This window comes from Apium graveolens, chromosome 7 (assembly GCF_009905375.1).
Source record: "Apium graveolens cultivar Ventura chromosome 7, ASM990537v1, whole genome shotgun sequence".
NCBI lineage: Eukaryota > Viridiplantae > Streptophyta > Magnoliopsida > Apiales > Apiaceae > Apium > Apium graveolens.
Window position 1 is genome coordinate 193,485,820 of NC_133653.1, and position 23,614 is coordinate 193,509,433.

General features: G+C 33.0%; 3 protein-coding genes across 4 annotated transcripts; 2 read left to right on the plus strand and 1 right to left on the minus strand.

Annotated features, from left to right (window-relative positions):
• The first annotated feature begins 6,671 nt into the window (after positions 1 to 6,671).
• LOC141672951 (uncharacterized) lies at positions 6,672 to 11,120 on the plus strand. The gene is made up of 2 exons (XM_074479647.1): positions 6,672 to 7,048; positions 10,922 to 11,120. The coding sequence occupies exons 1-2, from the start codon at positions 6,735 to 6,737 to the stop codon at positions 10,929 to 10,931; spliced, it is 324 nt and encodes a 107-aa protein (XP_074335748.1). The 5' UTR covers positions 6,672 to 6,734; the 3' UTR covers positions 10,932 to 11,120.
• Positions 11,121 to 13,539: 2,419 nt separating this feature from the next.
• Positions 13,540 to 15,038, plus strand: LOC141673020 (protein pleiotropic regulatory locus 1-like). The gene has a single exon (XM_074479752.1). It carries the CDS (start codon positions 13,733 to 13,735, stop codon positions 14,915 to 14,917), a length of 1,185 nt encoding a protein of 394 aa, XP_074335853.1. The 5' UTR covers positions 13,540 to 13,732; the 3' UTR covers positions 14,918 to 15,038.
• A 2,968-nt stretch (positions 15,039 to 18,006) lies between these two features.
• LOC141670696 (PWWP domain-containing protein 1-like) lies at positions 18,007 to 23,218 on the minus strand. 2 transcript variants are annotated; one of them, XM_074476650.1, is made up of 3 exons: positions 23,098 to 23,218; positions 22,022 to 22,996; positions 18,007 to 20,905 (listed from the first exon to the last, which is right to left on the minus strand). In XM_074476650.1, the coding sequence occupies exons 2-3, from the start codon at positions 22,854 to 22,856 to the stop codon at positions 18,567 to 18,569; spliced, it is 3,174 nt and encodes a 1,057-aa protein (XP_074332751.1). In that variant the 5' UTR covers positions 22,857 to 22,996; positions 23,098 to 23,218; the 3' UTR covers positions 18,007 to 18,566. The 2 variants fall into 2 exon arrangements, with proteins under 2 accessions (XP_074332751.1, XP_074332750.1); XM_074476649.1 differs by having other exon boundaries at positions 22,022 to 23,218.
• Positions 23,219 to 23,614: the final 396 nt, after the last annotated feature.

The following is a 23,614-nucleotide window of genomic DNA, read 5'->3' on the forward strand; positions in this document are numbered from 1 at the left end:
ATTTAAAAATTCTTGAAATTAAAAACGAAATAAAAGACATCCCGAGCAATCCAAATTGTGCCAACATCTCTGAAAATAGCAACATCGCAATTGACCATATCACATAAAAACCATTGTTAGCCCAATGTTCAAAAACACCAATCACTGAGATTGGAAAAACGACACCACAGCTATCTACTTGCCGGACACCGGCTATAGACATGCCGAAAACACCCCAGCTATCTACATGCCGGATACCAGCTATAGACATGCCGAAAGTGTAAACACGTGAAAGATGAACAATCTTTGGTTGTGAAAGGTGAGCTCTTGCAATAATTAACACCGCTCCAGATTCGACGCAGGCTTTGCAGACCACCAAGAATATCAATAAACTCGTTCTCAACCGATTCAACACCAAATAAACCCAATCATAATTAAACAAAAACATAACAAAACACTCCAAAAGGAGAGACAAAACACACACTCCAAAAGGAGAGACACGCAAACACCCAAAAAATTGGGTTTTATTGAAGGAAAATTAATAAGGATAAAAGAGAATGAAGGGTTGGGGCTTTCCACCGGAAAAAACCAGTGGAAGCCCCTTGATTTACTTGAAAATAAACAAACCCTAGGAGAGGAGAGAAGAGGAGGGAGGCGGCTAGGTTTTTTTCCACTGTCTACCTTCTAATTGTAAATGATTTACACAATTTGCTTCTAGGCTGATTGTAACATGTATACAAAATGGCAAGTTGTATGCTACATATCTTTTCAAAATTTAAAGTTTCATCAATTTAAATTTCAGTCTATTTGTTAATATGATACAAGTTTCAAAGTGTATGATTAATATAGATTTTTTATGATTGAATATGGGAATCTTGATAACATGAAAAATATATAAATTTTCGATTAACATAAAAAAAAATTATACGACATAATCACGGCATTTTTTTTTATTTTTGCGTATAAATAAATTACACACAGAGAAGTGTATCACACCTCGATTAAATTGAACATCTTTTTCTCTGTCAACCAAATCGTATATTTGTTGGTCAATTATATTATGCCTGACTAAATAAATATTCTTATTAAATAAAATATTTTATAAAACAAACTTTTACTACTTACAATATCTGAAAATAAAAATCTGCTTCGAGTCTTTTCATCTATTTGAATCTTTACCGCAATCCCTCCCGTAAAACGATCCGACCATTACATGACTTACCTTTTTTACAAAAAAAATTGTAAAATTCTCTATATTTTAACATTGTATGTAATGTATATTTTTTTTATAAAAATATAACATATAAAATATTCAAAATATTTGCATTATGAAATGGAGTTATTACTTACAAATATATAAAACAAGAATGCTTGGGTTGAACTTAAAATCTAAACAGGTTGGCCCAAAATATTAAAAACTCATATATATTAAATAAAAAAAATTCAAACAATTACACACAGAAGTCGATCATCCTTATGTTGAACATCTCTTTTTAATTAATAATAGCCCATGTTAAATAAATTATAGTCATTTTTCTTGTAGTTTATGATGGAACATGATAAATAAATTATAGTTAAAAAATGATATCATACATTTATTTGTAATTTAAAAATGATAAAAAAAATCATATTTTTAGGTTAAATTAAAAATTCAAACATAAAATTTTATGAACCTTCTTTCTCAATTATCAATTTCACGATACGAATTTTAATATTCTCCATCATCACCATATCATATATGTTGATTCTTGTTATTTTACTCGTTATGCGATTAATTTCTTCAATTCAGGACTTTAAGAGTTTTTGCGTGTTATTCTTTCATTTTGTGTGTGTTTATCAAGTTAACATATTTGTGGTTGGTGTTTAAAAATACCAATTTTTGAGGTGCAATAGCTGAAAATATTCATTTCTAAAATACATGGCTGAAAATACCGTTTTGGTTACGTATTTTGTAATTGGGTAAGTGTAATACGCATTTGAGAATTGGGTATCCAAGAAAATTACTAAAGATACGTATTTGTGGTTTGGGTATTACCATTGGGATACGCATCTTAAAAAAAAATAAAATTGGATACCCATTTGACAAATGCGTATTTAGTACAAAACAAGATACTCAAATGTCAAATACGTATCCAAAACGGTATTTTCAGTCATCCACTTCCAAAATGAGTATTTTCAACCATTTACATCAAAAAATTGTTTTTTTTAACATTTTTTCGATATTTGTTGCGTGCAATTTACAGGCCGTGTGTTGTAGTGTTCACTTCTCTATATTTCTTGTTCTCCGTTGTAATATATTTAGTTAATTTAACAACAAGATGAAATTATGGAATAGAAAATTAAATGTCATGACTTGAATAATATGCATCTTTTCCCCAATTTGTACGTTCGTGAATATTTAATCATTCGATTCAATTATAAATATTGTGATTAACCAAATATTAGTGAGCTTGAACTCAACTCAACTCGTAAATTTTAACTCAAAATTTAATGGACCTTCCTTTTTTTATATAATGCTAATCTTACTTTAATTTATTTTCATTAAATATAAATAAATTAAGTAAAAAATAAAATAATAAAATTTATATAAACAAATTGAAATGGGACGGAAATAATGCCCAAAATACACTACTTTACAACTCCAACTGCCCAAAATACCTACGGGCGGTACGTTCCGCCCAAAATACCCACTGAATACGCATTCAGGACATGTGTATTCAAGTTTTTAAAAAAAAACAAAGAATACGCAGCACACACATGGGTGTTTTTAAATTTTTTTTAAAGTAATACGCATTCACTAAAAAATAAAAATGAATACGCATTCATGTAATGTGTATCCTTTATTTTTTTTAAAAAAGTGAATACGAATGTGTAGAATGCGTGTTAAACGGGTATTTTGGGCGGACACTCCCGCCTATTGGTATTTTGGACATTTGCACCCCAAATGATGGGTATTTTGTTTTTTCACGGATCAGTATAAATAAAAAGAAACACAAACAATTATAATTATATATAGTAAAACCTAGATAAATTAATACCTTTGGTACCATGAAAATTATTAATTAATCAAAATATTAATATATCGATAAATTAATAATTTATTAATTTATCGATATATCAGTAATTTATTAATTTATCGAGATATATTATTTAAAATTTTATAACATATACAATTTTCAGAATAATAATTTATTTTTATCTATTGAATACTTAAAATAACATTAAGAAATAATTATGAATTTAAGTAAATTGAAATGATTCACTTATTTAATTAGATTACGTAATGTCCTGGAGTTCTTGAAAATGGTTCAAACCAGGTCCTTATCTTTTCGACCAGTCTTGGTCCTATTTACCACAACAATAAAAGGGACCTTTTTAACTAAGTACACATTTGGAGTCAGTCTCACGAAAAGATGTAAGATATCCTCAAAACAACAATTACAATACGTAATTTCCTTTTATAATATGAACATAATAATAATATGGGCAAAATAATCCGATAAGATGGATACTCGATCCGAAACCCAAAATTTTTGGATTTACCGAACCCGATTTTTTGAATTTGGATTTGGATATTAGGTATATCGATCCGAAACCCGAAACTCTATCTGAACCCGATCTGAACCCGAAATATGAAAAAACCTGAATTATTATATATATATATATATATTAATTATATATATATGATATTAGAATTTTATATATTGCACATTATAATATATATATATATATATTAATAATATACATTATACATATTATTATATAATTTTTAGAACATATATTTTTATATTTATGTTGAAAATTAACTAACTATAAAGTTTAATTAAATATAATTATTCAATCATTTAAACGGGTTATAAGTTTTATAAGGTTAACAAAACATCTTTTAGTAATAAATCTAAAAAACCGGGTATCAATTGAGTTGATTTTTTTAAATATTTGGTATACATATAATAACACAATTAATGATGTGGTGTAGTGATTGAAGATGACACATTAAAACTCTTTTTCTACAAGTCGCGTCTTCGATCCTAAACACTTGCAATATCAACAATTATACAAATTTTCAGATTTCGGGTTCGGATATGAATATCCAATTCAAAAAAATTTCGGGTTTCGGGTATACCCGAATCCGAAATCCGATCGATCGGGTTCGGATATTCATTTTCGGGTATTTTTCGGGTTCGAGTATGGATAAAATTTTCGGGTTTGGATATGGATTCTGCAATACCCGACCCGATTATCATCCCTACATAGCACGCCAGAGGTCCATAATGCATTAAAAAAGATTCAAGGCGAAATTAATTTTAAAAAGAAGCAGGTTACAATTGAAATTTACTATCAAAGTGCATGATGGAAATCTATAATTTTGATGTAATATGTTATTATTAATTTATATATTATATGGGACTTGTAGGTATTAATAAAAAATATTATCTTATAAATTTAAAGAATTATTAATTTAGTATAAAGGGCCCGACTCAGGTTTACAAAAAAATATTAATTTAACGAGCTTATTAATTTATAAAGTATCTATTATGTATATAATATAGCAAATAGGGGGTTGAGTGAGACAATTTATTCCAAATTACTAATTTACCGCTCGATAATAAATACAAATAAATGTCAAATTTAATATTATATATTAATTACACTTAGGTCATTATTACTCCTTATTAATAAATATATATAATGGTCATATTTAATAACATATATTAATTACACCTAACTCATTAGTATTAATAATTTTATATATGTTACCATTTATAATTGATTATTAACAACATATAATTAGATATCTAAAATTTAATAATATTTGCCAGTATACATACTAAATTCTTATTTTTTTTTGAAGACTTTATATAAAATAAATTTATTTTCAGCAAATAAATTTAATAAGTTAATTAATCTGAATTGACAACGTTAGTATATCAAGTATTAAATCCAAGAAATATAATAGATATCCTCTTTGTATACGAATAAAAGAGTGAGTTGTGAGGGGGTTTATAATAAAATTGAGATTCTTATTATATGACCAAATCAAATATAAACTAAGACTGGTTTTAAAATTTTGAATATATATAATAAAATATTAAAATATCAAATTCATTACAGTTACATTAATATTTTGCAAAGTAAGGTGAATCATTTTTCTTACATTAACCAATTTAAAGTTTTTTCAGAGGTATAAGTAAAAGAGTTATAAAGACATTAATATTTATCATAAAAAATGATGTATATTGAAAAATGTATTTATATTATCAATTATACAATATTATATTTAGAGAGAATTGCACAATGCACCCTTAATTTTGGCCAAAATTCAAAGTTGTACACCAGTTTTGAACAATTGCATATTGCATCCCATTATTTTAAAATTCGTTTCACGTTGCACCCCTTTTATAATTTTTCGTCAAATATGACCGTTAACGTTAGTCAATGAGGGTAATTTAGTACTTTCATAAGTAAAACATACTTACATCTTTGAGAGAATTGCATTTTGCATCCTTTAGTTTTGGTCCAAAATCAGTATTATACACCTATTTTCCGAAATTGCAGTTTGCATCCCTTTTTTTTGAAACTCGGTACAAAAAGCACCTCTTTTGCCTAATTTCCTTTATTGGGCAGGGACAAAATAGGAATTTTACATATATTTTATATTTTTCAGTTTTTGAGTCATAATTTCAAATTTAGTTTTTATTACATGGTGTTAATTTCAAAAATTTTATAATCCACTAAAATTAATTTAAATTACATGTACATTAAATTTTAATATTAAATTAGTTGCATCAATTTTTTTAAAAATAATGTGACATTATTATTTTTTTAGTGTAGGGGAAGAATTCATTTTTATAAATATTTTTAGATTATTTCGAATTATAACTATAAAAATTATTTAAATTATATATTAAAATACCTATTTTACCCTCAATATTTTAGTTGTAACTGTCAAAGGGGTGTATTTTGCATACGGACTGAAAGTTAGGGGCTGAAAGCTGCAATTACCATTCAAATACTAATATACCAACTTTACCCTTCAAACACATAACAATAACAATCATATTTAACGGAAAATTACAAAAGGGGTGCAACTTAAAACGTGTTTGAAAGTAATGAGATGCAATCTGCAATTGTTCAAAACATGTATACAACTTTGAATTTTGGCCAAAGTTAAGGGGTGCATTCTACAATTCTCTCTTATATTTAATATGTCGGCTTTCATATCCAATCATTACATATTCTAATATGAAAAGTAAGAATTACCTCATATTCATTGTATTTTGTATCACTAATTGTACCATGTAAACAAATATAGTAACTCTTTAATTAACTTCACAATATTTCATTTATTATAATTATTTTCATGAGATATGTGTGCGGTCATTTGTATAATATTTTGATCGTATATTTCGATTTCATTACCGCATATTCAATTCATTTTGAGAAAGACACGTTAAGTACGACATCGATCTCAATTCCATAAAAAGAGATATTTAGTTAATCGATCCATCATGAAACAACATGAATATATCATCGATAATTACAATCAAAATAACATCAATTTACGCATTAGAGAACATGCTCGTGCAATGCATGTAGAGCTGGTTAATTTATAGAGGTTTAACCGTAGCTAGTCTCACAAAATTGGACCGGGCAGCAAAAAGAAAAAAGCCCATTATAAATATCACCAAGCCAGTGAGTTTCCCCCAATTCATTTGCCGAACACTCTTTTCACAGTCTCAAAAACCCTGGAAATGAATTCAATAGCGAGTCGAGTATCATCCAGCTTGTTCAAACGCCCATCAACCGAGTTGAACTCACTGAGTTCACAGCTGAATCGTTGTCGAGGTATTCGAGTGAGAGTGTTCCAGAACAATCTAGAAAGAGCACTCGCATTTATGCAGAAACAAATGACATCTAGTGGAGTTGAACGCTTGATTAAGAACGAGCAGACTCACCATATTAAGAACTCCGAGAAGCGTGTTTTGGCTAGGAAGAATCTAGAGCGGAGATTGAAGTCGCAGGATCTGGCTCGTAAACTCAAATCTATTCTCATCAAGAAAGTCAGGTATACGATTCGTCAAATCTCGATAAATGAAATAATCTCGATAAGTGAATTGTATTTTAAGATGCTGGAAAATTTTATTTATCGAGGCTTAAGTGTATATATATATGTGTGTGTTTGTGCAATGCGTGTATATGTGTAAGTCTTTATTTTTACAAATTAATATTTGTTTTCTAGTTTATTTTATTGATTGGATTTACAAGTTTATAAGACAGGCTATTTTGTGGTTTTCGTTTTTCGTAAGTTGAAATGAATTTGAAGGTTGAATTGTATATATATATATATATATATATATATATATATAGACCTATAAAGTGTAGATTGAAGTGTACTTATGACAATTTAGGGTTATTAAGTATCTCACACAATTTAAGGGAGAATGAGTAAGAAGATAGTGGTATTGTAATTAGGGGAGGAATATAGATAGGGTCGGAAAATTTGAGGAATATAGATTGTAAGGAGTTAGGATATGAACCGAGATAGGGAGCTTATACATTGCTTGCTTTATAAAGGTAAGATTTATACTTTAAAGGTACTTCAGTTATTTCTTCCTGTTGAAATTATTTTAAAATAAATTAATCCAGGGGATATATGCATAGATAGATTTGAAATCTGAGCAAGGTAGGAAGGAGGTAGCATTCAGGATAAGAAGGGTATCCTGTTATAAAGTGAAATTTTAGAATTTGTTAATATTAAACCAGAGTTTGTCAACTAAATTAGATGTAAGAGTCAATCTTGGTTCAATACAATTACACTCGACTCATTTCATGGATTCGATCTGTAATAAGAAATGTGTGCATTTAAGAAATTGGACTGAATTTAATAGTAAAGCAAGGAACCAATAATGTACATCACATAAATCCATTTAAACGAGTAAGTTTAAGATATATAAGAGAAAAAAGTGAATAGTAATGTTATACAATAACAAATTATCTTCTCAAACCCAATATATAATATAGACGTAGGTACTGCAATTGTTGATTTTGATTCCAACCTGAGTTATGCCATTTCTAAAAGCATTTACTCAAGTAATCAGATTATGTATGCAACTAATTGCAGTTATTATGCGTCCTGGACCTAAGGTATCTACAAATAATCATCTACCAAACTGTTGTACACTGCTCTATACAAACAGAACTTTTGCAACTAAATATTATATACAAAATAACTATATTTTAATACCATTACAGTTCATCCGGAAAGATTATCCCTTTATTAAAAAGAAGAGTCCAATAGGTTAGTTTTAACCATGCCAATATAAAACGTCAGGTGCTACAAATGTACTAACTCAAATGCAGTTAGCAAGAAATAAATCCTAATTACTATTAATCTACAGAAATTTACAGATATAGCTGAAACAAGAAAAAACCTAGTTGTAATGCAGTTCAATCAGGCAACCATTTTTTTTTTGAAAGGCATGTACACACCACTATCAAACTATAAATGTACAAGATTAAGCAAATAGAAATTAACATATGTAATGACTTGATTGACCCAAGCTGGAAATGATTGCGGCCAAGGTGGTAGAGGCAGTTAATGTTACTAGTGGTAGTGGTGCGCAGAGGATATACCAGTTTACCTTCCCACCATGAGAATAGCTGCTTGGGGATTAGTTCCTGGTGATACACTGAAGATATAGAACCTTTAACAACTCTGAGTGTACCAACTCCACTCACTCTGAAGTTGAGATCAACTACTTTGCCAGTGACACATCCACCGGGGTAATGCTAGATAATACTCACAGTATAGGCGACAAAGCTATCCCATTAGTATATCGTCTGACTAATCATGAGATAAAGCGGGGCCAACAAACTTAAAACTCTTGACCACCATAACACTCCTGGAAACTGAGACCTGTCATTCAGCAGCTTCTAAGAATAGCCCTTATCTTGTGTGTGCATAACACACTTATTTGCATCTTCTGAATTACTAAAGTAACTGAACCTCACAATGGTTTTGTTCCCACATCCGTGGATGCTAAGCGAAGGGAACCAGTTAAGAATAAATCCTCACAGTTGTCGTGAAACATGGCGTGGTGGTAAGCCTTTTTCCAATCATGGTAAACAACCCCAAGTCCCCAAAAGCAGATTGTTTGAAGGCAGATAAAGCAGAAGAAGACTGATGCTACCAAGATCCTCTCAACTGGCATGAACAAGCAACCTTGATATTCGCGGGTTTATATTGAAGTAGAGAGTAAATCCTCGCACTTGTCATGAACTATGGCATGGTGGTAAGCCTCTGCGGCTCTGCCCAATCGTGGTAAACAACCACGATAGCAGACTGTTTGAAGGAAGATAAAGCAGAAGAAGAGAATGATGCTACCAAGATCCTCTCAGCGATGGCATGAACAAGCAACTGTGATATTTGCGGGTTTAGTATATTGAAGGAGATCCCAGTGCTACTGTGACGGAGATTAACCCATCCTATCAAAGGTAGTGCCTCCAATCTTGGTACCCGCATATTGTTTTCGAAGGGGAACCATTATAGAGATCAACCCAGTTTTAATTAGACAATCTTTGACAGCGAAGTCCCAAGTCTTGTGGTCCGATTGGAACACAATGGCCTTCTCAACTCATTCATAGGAATGGTTAACCACTCTGAGATCCCGACTAATACCCGAGTTCTTGTAGAATTCTGGATTTTCCCAAGTATAAAAAACCAACTTTAATGGCAAGATAAAAACCTCGGCTGAATGTTTCTTGGGGGAGCAAGGGCAACACAGCAGCCGTCACCAATGCAATATTGTCTTAAAATCATTGATGCTACTGCAGCGAGTAGGTGCCAAACCTCAAAAATATCGCAAGCCACTATCCTGTAACTGGTTTTGTTTAAGAATAATTGCTACTCCCTCTGTCCCTCCCATTTGTTTACACTTTCCTTTTTGGTATGTCCCTTCCAATTGTTTACATTTCAAAATTTTCCAAAAATAGTAAAGTTTTTTTAATTTTTAAAATACCTATATCCACTACTTCTCTCCACTATACCCACTTTATACATATAATATTAATCGGTCCCACTACTTTACTCACTTTTTTTAACTTTCCTCCACCACTTTATCATTTTTCTTAAACTCCGTGCCCAACCTAAATGTAAACATTTGGGAGGGACGGAGGGAGTATAATGCAATAAAGACTTGGCCTACAGCTTTGTAACTGCCTCATACTGTATAGTATAATACTATACTAAGTAGGTAGTAGTATACCCTCGAGGCTGTTGCTTGACTCTAAGATGTATGGTAGTACTCGTCCTATGCCAACTCGACCCATGGCTTGCTCTAGAACGCCTCCGCATCCTAGAAACAGTGCCTTGGAGTGTACCTGTTGGAACCTAGTTTTGTGACTTGCAGTGTTCTAAACTTAGTGAAACATATGCTGAAACTATTCTTTTTAAAGTGCAGTAATGGCCAGTTTATTGAATTTACCTGTGCTTTTTTCTTGCACTGCATCATATGCGCATCATATCTTCAGTTAGTTTTACGAACAACCTTATATTTATATTTTGAATTTGAAACCACCTCATATCTACACTTAGTTTTACGATTATCTTTTTAACAGAGTTTTGTGTGGATGAATATATACGCCGAAACTAACCTTAAATTGGATTATATATTTTAAAATATAAATATTGATTCTACACGACCATTTTCGAAGTTTATTGCACTGAAACTTTGTTTGACCTATTCACTTTTTTGGGTATTTATTTTGACTTTTGGGCTCTGTGATAACTTTTTAGCCAACTGAGGCGGTAGTTTTGCTCGGCTTTGCTATTCTTTAAACATTGTATTTCATGACTTAGTATGTTAATTAAATGTGCTTCTATTCTGGATTGAAATTGGATACTTATATCAACTGATGTGCTCGAATTATTTGGTTGCAGTGGTATGTGAGCAGAGGCACGAAGAACGAATTTCTAGAAGGGCAAGAGAGAAAGCAATAAGAATTTGATACCTCTGCTATTTACTAGTCTGATTTGTACTTACACATTGTTGGCCCATAATTTCTAAATCTCCAACTACCAGTGTGATTAATGTACGATTTTGGCATTGTTTAGCAACGAAAGTTAGTCATCATCTGCACACTGTGGTATCCGGTAATTTATGCTTGAACTGTCCAAATTTTCTGGAGCTATTTTGCAGTAGATATTTGCAATGTTTGTGAGAGTTTTACTTGGGTTTTTATGGTCTTGGATCTATATATATATAACTAGTTACAACTTGTTGCAACTTCTTCCTTCTATAAGCATCCACTCAACTGAAAGCTATTTTGTTGCACCTCCTTCCTTTTAAAAGAACACGCCATAACTTATTCCTATTTGACCAATTGGAAACTTATTCCTATTTGACCCATGGGATGGGAAACTTATTTCCATAAACGTTTGCCAGTGAACGTGAAAGGACAGACCAGGAAGAAAGGTGCAGAACATAAAGAGGATTAGCAAACCAATTTTTATTGTTTTTATTTGTGCGAATAGAGTACTGATTAATTGGGAAGAGCTAACAATTGTAAGTACAAGGCCTACTTGGAGTAGCAATTAGCAGGTAGGATTAAATTTGAGCTGAAGCATTCCGATTCTATGTCTGCTGTAATATATACTCCCACGAGGCGATGACATCCTCAAGTTGAATGATAGGATTAGTGATGAATATATGTAATTACGTATTATAAATTGCCTAACATCTAATGACGCTTATGTTACATTTTTCTTTTTCTTTTTTTTTGTTAAGTACGTATGTTACATTTTTCAATGTGTCAAATCGTTGAAGTAGGCCTGAATTTTTAAAATTTACCATTTGTGTTCATCTCTACACCAAATACTCATTCGTTGAAGTATTATGACCTGATATTGAGTAATACCAGAGGTACAAATGCCATCTTCTTTACAAAGTATAATGCGGGCATTTGTGCTCTAATATTGTAAATTTTATTTATTTGATGTGTTCACTCAATAACAACCATTTTCCAAATAATTCCAATGGGACAAAACAAAAAAAAAACAGAGAGAAAATCTAACTCTGAGCTAAAAGTGTTCGTATTTTTTGGCGTGTCACTGTCTCCTTCCGCCTTAATCATACAAATTAGTAATTAGAGGTGTTTTAAACCTTGCATTTCATAAATTTAAAATGACAGAATTTAATTTGTCATTTTAAATTTTCATTTTTATACTGATATATGAATATTTTGATGTCAAATAAAATTCAATCCAAATTTTCATATATATTATTTGATGAAATTTAGAATTTTAAATGAAATTCAGAATTTTAAATGAAATTCAGATTTCAAACAGAGTGTCAAGGAACCAGTTATTTTAAAATCTCAAATTGTTAGAAAATGGTCATTTCCTGGATCTTATATTATTTTAACACTCCCCCTCACTCGAAAGCCCATTTATGGATCGAAGAGTGGATCACGAAAGCCCATATTTGAGACATAAATTTGTCTTTCGTGTCCCTCATAATTTCATAAATTGTGAGTAATATTGAGGGTGCCAGGGATCGAACCCGAGTCCTCTGCCGGCCTAAGCTCTGATACCATCTCAAGGAACCGGGAACTCTAAAATCTCAAGGTGTTAGAGAATGATCCTTTAACACAAGAAAACCCCAATATAATCATATATTTAACACATAGTACCAGTTTATTTCTAGGAAATAAGTACTTTTATTTTTTGAAAACTCTAGGAAATAAGTATAATTTTATGAGAATATACATATTTTGTTAAATAATTTCTTAACTAAACTAGTACTTAAATTCAATGCAAGTAATGAGACTTTTATTTAATATTAAAAAAAGAAGTAAATAGGTTGTTCATTATTCAGATAATGATTTAAAATATATTAATTAATATGAGATATAGGAGTACTAAGACATTTTTAAGGGAGGTGGCTAAAATCTATATATTATAAATTGTTGGATAACCATTTCCTAAGATTTGGTATCCATATTTTGGTTCGGATATGATTTTTAACTTGAATTTGACCCACTGGACTATTAGATATTAGATTTATAAAATACCCATGTACTTATTATGACCCATTTTAAATATAGAAACTTTGCAATACAATTTTAAATATGAATTGTGTTATTTATGGTAATTTTTTTTTTTGAAAACCACTTATAGTAAGTTCTTAATATAAATTTGAAGTAGAGTTTAAATTTTAACAAATCTATTTATAGAAATAATCTCATAAAATATATAACATAAAAATAACATATGTAACGAAAGTAGTTCTTAAATAAATTTATTATAATATGTAGATGTCATACACTTATTATATAGATAATTTAATATTTCATAATCATATTATTCAATTTGAATATTAAATTTATTTATTTATTTTATTAAGTATTTTTTGAGATCTGTACGGGCTATAAACTAGTAATATAAATAAAGCAGTTCCGATTCCAATCCTAAAACCAAAAACAAGGAGTTCGAATCCGAAAAAGAATACCCTGGATGTAATTGTAAACCGTCCGTCTATTACGCTCTCCGTCTGAAATTAGGATTAGTACTGCATTCCAATCCTAATTGGAGTTGGATTTATTAGGTTATAATAACACTATATATAATTGGGGATCAGCACTGCAACCTTGGTTCTCTATTCTCATCTGTGATTAAACCCTAGCAAATTTCTTTTTTCTCTCTGCGATTGAATATTGATCAAAGATCACTTTCAATATTTTATTCTGACACATGGAGACAACGAAGAGGACTCTTTACAAATCTGTTGATTCAGAAGCCAAAAGAATACGAATGAGCCGCAAGTTCAATTCTGAGCATGCAAATTTGTTGAAATCTGCTCTTCAACAACATGTTGTTCTACAAGATACTAGAAATTCAGACAAACTATCCTCTGTTCCTTCCTATCAACCAACTGATCATGCTTCATCTGCTAAAAAGATTTCGAGTACTGCAGGGATCATGGAAAATTTATCAAATAGGTCACAGAGTCCCATGCAACGTTCGACATGGAAACCATACAGAATTATTAGTAACCATCTTGGATGGGTGAGATGTGTTGCTTTTGATCCAAGTAATCAATGGTTCTGTACAGGCTCCGCGGATCGTACTATCAAGATATGGGATGTAGCTAGCGGGAGGTTGAAGCACACGCTTACAGGACACATTGGACAAGTCCGAGGTGTTGCTGTTAGTGATAGACAGCCGTATATGTTCTCTGCTGGTGATGATAAGCAAGTTAAGTGCTGGGATTTGGAACAGAACAAAGTTATCAGGTCTTTTCATGGTCATTTAAGTGGTGTTTATTGCTTGGCTCTTCATCCTACAATTGATGTTATGATTACTGGAGGACGTGATTCTGTTGGTCGCGTGTGGGATATCCGTACTGACAAGCAGATTTTTGCACTTTCGGGACATCATGATACTGTTTGTTCTGTTTTTGCTCGATCTTTGGATCCACAGATTGTAACAGGCTCACATGATACAACTGTAAAGTTGTGGGATCTTAGAGATGGGAAAACAATGGGAACTTTGAGACACCATAACAAGTCTGTACGTGCACTGGTACAGCATCCTGTGGAGGATACTTTTGCATCTGCCTCGGCTGACAATGTCAAGAAATTTAATCTTCCGAGAGGGGAGTTTATGCAGAACATGGTTTCAAAACAGAAGACGATAATCAATGCAATGGCAGTCAATAAAGATGGTGTGTTGGTCACCGGAGGTGATGATGGGATTATGTCGTTTTATGACTGGAAGACAGGCCAGAATTTTCAAGAGATTCAGACAACTCCTCAGCCAGGTTCTATGGATTGTGAAGCTGCCATATATGCTGCTGCTTTTGATGTCACGGGTTCAAGGCTTGTTACGTGTGAAGCAGATAAGACGATAAAAATGTGGAAACAGGACACAAATTGAATGAAACATAAGCTTATGCCTTGTGTCCATTAGAAAATAAAGGGTTGTTACGAGAGTCTTGCCCCTCTCCGTATTATGAAAATGAATGTAAAGATCAATGCACATTATTATGTTTTGAGTTAATCACTTTGGTTTTGAGTTATTTCAATATTATTCTCATGTATCTGCATGTGTTTCATTTACTGTTTATTCCAGATTTTACATGTTTTTCTCCCTCGGGTCCCTGGATCATCGTGTGTCGTTCATCTGTTAATATTGCCTTTCTTTACGATTTTGAAAAACTATTGACATAGTTCTTGTTATTTAGAACTTCCTCTGTTGTGCACCATCCCATGTAATTTGGCAGGACTACTTCCCTTTTGCATTCCCACTAGTTGCACCACTTGTCGGTACAGATGCACCCAAGGCCCACCGGATCGGGTTTTGACCGGGCCTTAAAAAGCCCGGATTTTGACCGGACCGAACTTTCCGGGCTTTAACTTTGACCGGGCCGGGCTTTCTGAAAATGCCGGGCTTTCCGAAAATGTCATAGCCCGTTTGGGCCCTCAAGCGGGCCTAACCGGGCTTTTTTGGGGCCGGATCGGATCGGGCCGAGCTTTTTTCTAATTTAAATCGGATCGAGTTTTATTAGAGATTCCGAAGACTACATGTGTTAACAACTATATCATCGTAAAAATATATTAGTTTACATGGAATATATTATGAAAACATTATTTCGTTGAAAATATTTAAGTTCGACAAAAAATAAACATGTTTATAAAATAATATATTTTATCATTGTTATCCAAATATATATAGTGTATTTACTATATCTTTTTTCATTATTTATGCAATGAAGTGTATAAATAATATTATTAATCACAAATATGTAAATATATACGTGTTTAAAGTATTATTTATATTGATAGTATATGTGAATTCATAAATATATAAGAAAATATATTATGATAATCAGATTTTAACCGGGTTTTTTCGGCCTTTTAATCGGGCCGGGCCGGACCGAAGCCCGGACTTTTAATCGGGCCGGATCGGGTTTTGACCAGCCCGAGACCGGGCCGGGCTTTGACCGGGCCGGGGTTGACCGGGTTTTGACCGGATCGGGTCGGGCCAGATTTTCGGGTCCAGACTTTGTGTGCATCTCTACTTGGTGGTGAGTTTCAAAAATTTCTTTGAAGTTTCACTTTGCAACAGCAGCAATCCACCTAAACTACTACACCATAACTATAAACATTAGATTTAACTGAATATATCCCATTAAACTGCATACTCTGCAGACATGTAGCTCCTGCAGAATTCAGTTTCAGGTTACTCCATTTAAAAATAGAAGGAGAAAGTTTGGTATAGGTTATTTGTAGGAGCCAACCACTCGCATGGTGATTAATTCACTTTCACTTTCCCCCAGAATCCTTCCAATTATTTGTAGACTATTGCTAGCTTCCAGATCTCTGTTAAATAACTCCTTGCTCTACAGTCCTGATGAAGATGGTAGATAGAGAATCCCTCTAGCTATACCATTTATGCTGTTGTAGCATATTGGCCAATCCGGTGGTCGTCCATGAAAATGTTGTGGAAGACCAAGCTAAAATCTCCTAAGATATGACCAGTCACGACCAACCAGTCCTGATGAAAATATTTGTTATACTCATTTACCACAGTTTGACATGACACTGGAGTTCATTTACTGGGTGTTCGGATTAAACTTCTTAAGACTTGAAGATTTATCAAAATAACCAATATTACAACCCGGTATAAAATTATATCATATATATGATTAGAGCACGTGAGTTTTGATGGTACGATTTGGTTGGGTAAAATAGTAATTTAATTTGAAAGCAAAAAAAAAACAGGAAGACGCCTAGCACCGTACATATATTTATGTTGATAAATCTAAAACTAATATGAAAAATGTTACAAATATAGTATGTAGATATTCAATACATTTCTAGATAATAACATAATTTAGGAATAAGTAATAATAATTTTAAGTTTTTTTAAATGTAAATATGTTATATTTTATATATAATTAGTGTAAGGGAGCTAATTTGTTATATTTTATATATAATTGTGAATCATATGAAACTTTCACAATAAACTCTAATAATTTATAATACATTTATAATACGTAATTAATGACAATAAAGAGAAATTAATTAAAGTTAAAATATTATAATATATCAAAATATTAATATAATTAAAAATATATAATACATAAATAAATATAAATTTCGAAGAAACTATAAGATGTAGAGAATTAAATTAACACAAAAATGAAAAAAAAATGAAAAAAATGTAACATGTTTATACATAAAATATACTCTATTCCAGCCATTTCTTTACACTTTTCTTTTTGGATGTGTCATCCAATTATTTACATTTCAAAACTTACCAAAAATAGTCAATGGTGCCACCAATTTCCCACTTTTCCTCTTTTTTCCCACTATTTTACTCCACTATCTCTCTTTTATATATTAAAAATCAATGAGTCCCACCACTTCACCCTCTTTTCTTTATTTTTTTCACTACCTTATACATATTTCTTAACCTCCGTACCCAAAACAAACATAAAGAATTGGTCATGACGGAGGGAGTAATAACCATAATATAACAACTACAAAAAAATATAAAAAAACTTGAAAATATATTATATATTACTTGAAGTGTTTAAAAATGAATTTTATACCATATAACTTTAAATTTTTAGTTATAAATTTTACTTATACATATATTTTCAATATTTATGCTAAAAACATTAAGAAATATAATATAAAATGATACAAAAAAATAATATTTAAATTTATTGAAATTAATATTTTGAAAAAATATAATTATAAATAATTTAACAAATATAAAAAAAAACTTGAAAATATATTATTTATTACTTGCCATGGTTAAGAATATATTATCATTAAAAGTAAATAAAATCAAATTATAAGATTAAATTAACAAACATAACATTTTTTAAAAGAAAATTAAAAAATATAAAAGTATTTATAATTATACTGTGCATATTCTTGGTATAAAGCTAGTATAGCTAACTACATTATAGGGGCCAACGACAACAAATTACGAGAAAAATATAATATGGAATGGAACCCAGAAATATTAGTTTTAAGTCTTAGAACATTCACAAGAGAATGGTAACATCAATTTTCATGCTCATTTCTCTTTTGTGATAATCCAGCAATTATATGCTACATATTCCATACATTAACGAGAGAGATCCAGTTCATTGGCAAAGCAAACTAGCCAATGAACTCGATTAAAATGTCAAATTCCCATAGTTTGAACAATATAAATATAAATCATCAAACTCGTACTTATTAGCCCTCAACAGACATGAGTAGCAAAACAGAATGCTCAATAATAATCTGCTAGTTGCTATCATCGATACATCAATCACATTTCTGAAGTATTTGGTCTCATTTTTGAAGTATTTGGTTCGATGACCAACAATGCTGGAACCCATTTCACCAATAAATCTTTTGTCTTCAAGAGCTAATAAACGTTTTTAACCGGCTGAGCTTTCTTCATCTCCCCAATCAAACCTTCTCCTAAATATTTTTCACACACTATTATCCATGAATAATATTTTTTCTTATTATCTTTTCCCATCATTACTAGTATGTGACTGCAACTTTCTGTCTCTGATTCAAAGAGGATGTAAAGGCAGATATCCTAGGTAAGCTGTCAATTTGTTAACAACATCATTGCACTTGTGTAAAAGACCCGTCATCTGTTGTGATATATCGATTTTAGGCAAAGTTGGGGTCAATGGTGGCAAGACCGCAATGTTATAATTATGAGGATTTCTTGAAGCAAATTCAGCAAAGTTTGAATAGTTTGGTAGTCTTGAATATTGAGTAGTAGGTACAGGAAGCATAGGCATGGGAGGTGGAGGAATGACAATATTCTTACTATTAAAATCCATTCCAAGATGAGTAGAAGAAGATGATGCACCACCAACAAAAACAGCATTGTTAATGTTCTTATTACCAATCACTGATTGATCTCCCCCTCTGTTTGTTTCTTCCTCGCCCAAACTGAATTTTACACGAGTTCCCTTCCCACCTCCATTAGTACCACTAGTCTCATCGCCATTTGATTTTTTAAGGATGGATTTCGGCTGGCTTCCTGGTTGTTGCAGAGTATGAGAAGTAAGAGATGTTCCTGGTCTTTGCTCAACCGCCAAATCTCTTGACTGTGAGGTGCCCTTTGATGAATCTTCCTTCTGAGCTTGGCCAGGTTCAGTGGCAGATGCTGTAACTTCAACCTCCCGCGTGTAGCATTTGACACCCGAATTCCCAAACAAAGTACTACTAGAAGAAGCAAATCTGCATGCCGACTCTGCGTCAGCCCTGTGGAGATAGACCAGACGACATGTTAAGGTCTTCCAGAATATCCGAGTAGCAGAATGATCTAATTGTCCGAAACGAGCAAAACGAGCCTTCAACTCCATAATGGATGGCAGTGTTCCTTGGGGTGGAAACTTCATTACCAACATCAAAGGATCTGGTGCTCTTGAATAATAAGTCTCTGGTTTTTTAAAAGGTGCAGGTTTAAGTGATCTCATTGTGAGCCCACTTGCTTCTTTGATTCCATCTGGCCGCTTAAAAATGGGCGTCTTCTGAACAGTGTTGTTTTCTGATTTTAATACTTTCATATCACTGATTTTCTTCTTCTTTTTTGCAACAATTTCTTCTAGGCGATCGGATGGTCCTCGTTTCCGCCCACCTTTGGAAAGATCATCAGGCCTGACCCCTTGTTTCTGCAGTTTACTAAAAGGCCGCTCTCTGACACCCTCGGCATGAGTATTAAAGGCTTTAGTAACAGCTGGAAGATCACTATCACGGATTTCAGTTAAATCGCCATCAGCAGCTGGCGACAAGACCAAGCTCTTTTCAAAAACAAGCGAACGATATCTTAAAAAGGTCTGCCTTACAACTGGCATACAGCCAATACTGCCTTCCGTACTACGAGCAAGGGCTTGCAGAGAATTTAGTAGCTGTGGCAGCTCCAACCCTATCGTAGCCATTTGACTCACCTTCCCTGCTTCATATGAGATCTTCTCTTTTTTTATATGAGAGCCCACCTGCAAATCCTCTCGGGAAGAGATAGCAATGTGACCAGGAGATTTAGCTGTTTTCCCCACTGACCTCTCAAATTTTCCACCAGATAGGGGCATCTTCGTATTTTTAGAGCTTATCAATTCCTTCTTCCGCTTCTTCATCAATGGGGTCGAATTCTTATCATTCAGTTCGTCAGTAGGTCGCTTAAGAACCTTCACTTTGTTAGCTTGAATACCACTTTTAAGATAAGAACCTTCTTTGCCAGACTTTGCTTCGCCTGTCCCCAGAGGATTTGTAACATAACCATCTTGACCTTGTTCTTCATGTAACTTAGATTTGGCTTCTTGACTCGATGACTGCTCTAAACTTGTTACCGGTTCAAATGTCGTAAGGCGTGCTTCATCATCATTGACATTGACTGGACAAGGTCTATTAGCTACTGAATTAGAAGTATTTATCCCTCTTTGAGAAAGTTGTGATGAAGCTTCACCTACTGCTGTACCATTAGAAGAATCAATCATATTTATACTAGAAACAGTGTGGCCAACCCCCACCCCAGCCGTCTTATTTTCCGCAGTCATGCTTCCATTCTCACCCGCTTCTTGTCTCTGATTTGATACCTCACCCCTTGCTGAACTTTCTCTCCGCTGATGTTTTGCTGAAACCTTGTGCTTTTTAGAGACGAATGAGGACTTGTTTTGTAGAGCAGCAGTTGCCAAAGAACCGTCCCCATACACTGGCTTCTCTGAGGAAGAAGCTTGGCCTCGGTGGACTCCAACACTAGTTTTCAACTCGTTTGGTTCATCATCCCGTCCAAAGATATATGGATCCTTCTTTGCATGCTCCTTGAACTTATGTGACTTCACATTGGCTTTCCCTTTGTGAAGAACTTCGGCGATCACCAGGGGGCCAGTCAATGGAGCTGAAAACAACCAAAGGATATGATTCTCAAATTTAAAACAAAATTTTCACACCAATGTGAAATGTAAATTATACAAAGTAGGATCTCTGATTAATATGCAACAAGCACGAGTTCATAAAACTGGAACAAAAGCTTACGAACGCTAAAATGATATAAATTCTCAGAATACAATTTACAAAAAAGTATTTTTCAGGTATGCACATCAACATAAACTATAGAATTCAAATATACAAGCAATTCCTATTAAGTTGTGTCCAACCATTAATCAGTTAATCACACATTACAACAAAAATATAGTGGTTCCGTACATGATACATCTAATCTTATATAAATTAGACAAAAATAGAACCCCCTTTTCAATAAAATACATATTTTTCTTTAGCAATATGACTCAATGTGGACATGGAAAATTCTCAGACTATCTTTTGAACTAGATAAATAGTTTCCCTTTTGGCAAAAAACAGATATCTTCACAACTTTGATAGACCAAGACCTTTTGTTCATACAGAGTATCTATCAACACTGATCTATTAACTTTTGCCTTCTATATAAATATACAGTATGCAGTGTCCGTATAAGTCTTTTTTATAGGACATGCTTTATCATATAAATAATTTAGTCATTGAAGTGTTTTCTGAAATGTGTTAATGTCTTCTCAGAGATAGGATTTTAAAAAGTTTAATAACAGATTGATTAATCATATTTAATGCATGTAAACTCTCAAGTATAGTATTAGCAAAGAAACGCTGCGGACGTCAAGTGCTATAAAAATTAATCAACATTCGACAGAGATGCACTAAAACATAGAAATTCTCACAGAGAACATTATGTAGGTCAACAGAAAGATGTCAACCATAAAGGAAAATGCTACAACAAGATATACCAGAGTAACATAATCATACTGCATTGTGCTTAAGAATTTTAATGAAGGAAATTGTGCGGAAACTTCATTTTCTTCGGATGAACTGATAAAGCTGTCATCTACATTCATATTCTAAGAAAAAATGTGCAAGCATCAGAAGCATAATAAAACAAAGTATGATACCAAATGTACTACATTCTAAACCTGAAGTCCTGAACCCATCAATCATGTAGATAGAAATTGATTTATCGTACCTGGAGTTGCTAGTTTTGGTGGCTGGTTCCCGTCTTGTTGTCCACGGGAAGGTCTCTGTGGCACTAAACCAAATGCCTGCGCATAAGTCTCATCGAAATCCTCATAAACTGCCTTCCTGTAAGCAAGAGCAGTGGCCTTGCTCTTTACAAAATCTATAGCCTCATGCTCAACATTAACCGATGACAACGCCAGTCTATTGACAAAATCTAGCATCTCCGTAGGCCGAAAATCATCCCTCGATTTCCTAATCTGATCCACAGAGTATATACTTCCAATCTCAAAATCCCCAACATCAACACTCAAGTACCCCGAAACAGTCGTCGGACGGAAATTATAAACATTCCTACACCGACACGCCAAACCCAAACTACACCTCCTACTCGCCTCATCAACCGCTTCTTCAACCGCCTTCACAAAAGTCCTCAAATTTGTCTGCTGTGATTTCTCAGCATAACTAGAATCAAACGGCACAAGCTCCGAAGGGTCAAACCACCCATAACTACAATCCCCAAAAAAAGCCACCAACACATACCCCGCTGTCTTCGATCTCCGAACAGCAACCGATGCCAACTCCTCACTATACACCTGTCCCGGCCACCACGGATGCGATTTCACCTTCCCCCAAACCAAATCCCCTACATCATAAAAGCTCCCCGTCTTCTCCGTTTTTCCAATTCCCCTATCAATAACTTCTTTCGACATCTCACTATTCCCTTTTTTGTCACTACTTGAACCCTCATCCTCCCCATCACTCACCTCCACTCGACGGCTCTCAACATTCACCCCACTCTTCTCGACTTCCGAATCGACACCAACCAACTCCACATTTTCCATTTTAGAAACCCTAGCTTCACCACACACATCTACCACTTCATTTAAACTACCAACAGCAACATCATCATTAACAAGCTCACACTTATTATCTTCTTTAGAGCTATCAAAACCAGCATGGGGCCCACTAAAACCCTTATTTTCTGTATCTAAATCAACGCTATTATTCATCACAGATAACAAAAAAACAGCAAAACACACTTGTTATAGACCTAGCACGCAAATTGAGAGAGCAAGAACATACCTTTAGCAGAGCTAATTTGTAGATTTAGTTGAGAACTGAGAGCATTGAGCTAGGGTTTTGAAAAAATTGGGGGAGAGTTCGGGTGGTTTTAATTTAATTGTCGGGTCTACTGTTTAAATTACTCAAGTGTGTCACGTTTTGTCATTTGTGAATGAATCGGCCTATATTTTGTGTGGTTTTTTATTTTTCGATTTTTTTATATAAATAAAGAATTGATAAATTAGGGTTGATAAATCTAATACCATGGCATTTCACATTTTATTCTTGCAAAGTTACTTCCTTAGCTTTTTTTTATTGTAGGTAACCCGCAGCCGCTATCCTTCGGGTTCTTCCTTGACTCTTTTATAATTTATTGGATACTAGTTTAGAATCGTGTGATACTTATTTTTAATTTTATTTAACTTGATTGGATATTAGATTAGTTTAACTAGTACGAATGTTATTATTATATTTTAATCTATGTAACTGCATCGATCAACTATTTATATAGGTCGATTTTAATAGTATATTTTTAAGT

Excerpts from the sequence above, each read along its gene's own strand:
- LOC141670696 (XM_074476649.1), bottom strand. The coding sequence starts at position 23,024 with ATGAATAATAGCGTTGATTTAGATACAGAAAATAAGGGTTTTAGTGGG. Across the intron at positions 20,906-22,021 it reads ACCAAAACTAGCAACTCCAG|CTCCATTGACTGGCCCCCTG; the intron begins GTACGATAAATC and ends GGTTGTTTTCAG.
- LOC141673020 (XM_074479752.1), top strand. The coding sequence starts at position 13,733 with ATGGAGACAACGAAGAGGACTCTTTACAAATCTGTTGATTCAGAAGCC.
- LOC141672951 (XM_074479647.1), top strand. The coding sequence starts at position 6,735 with ATGAATTCAATAGCGAGTCGAGTATCATCCAGCTTGTTCAAACGCCCA.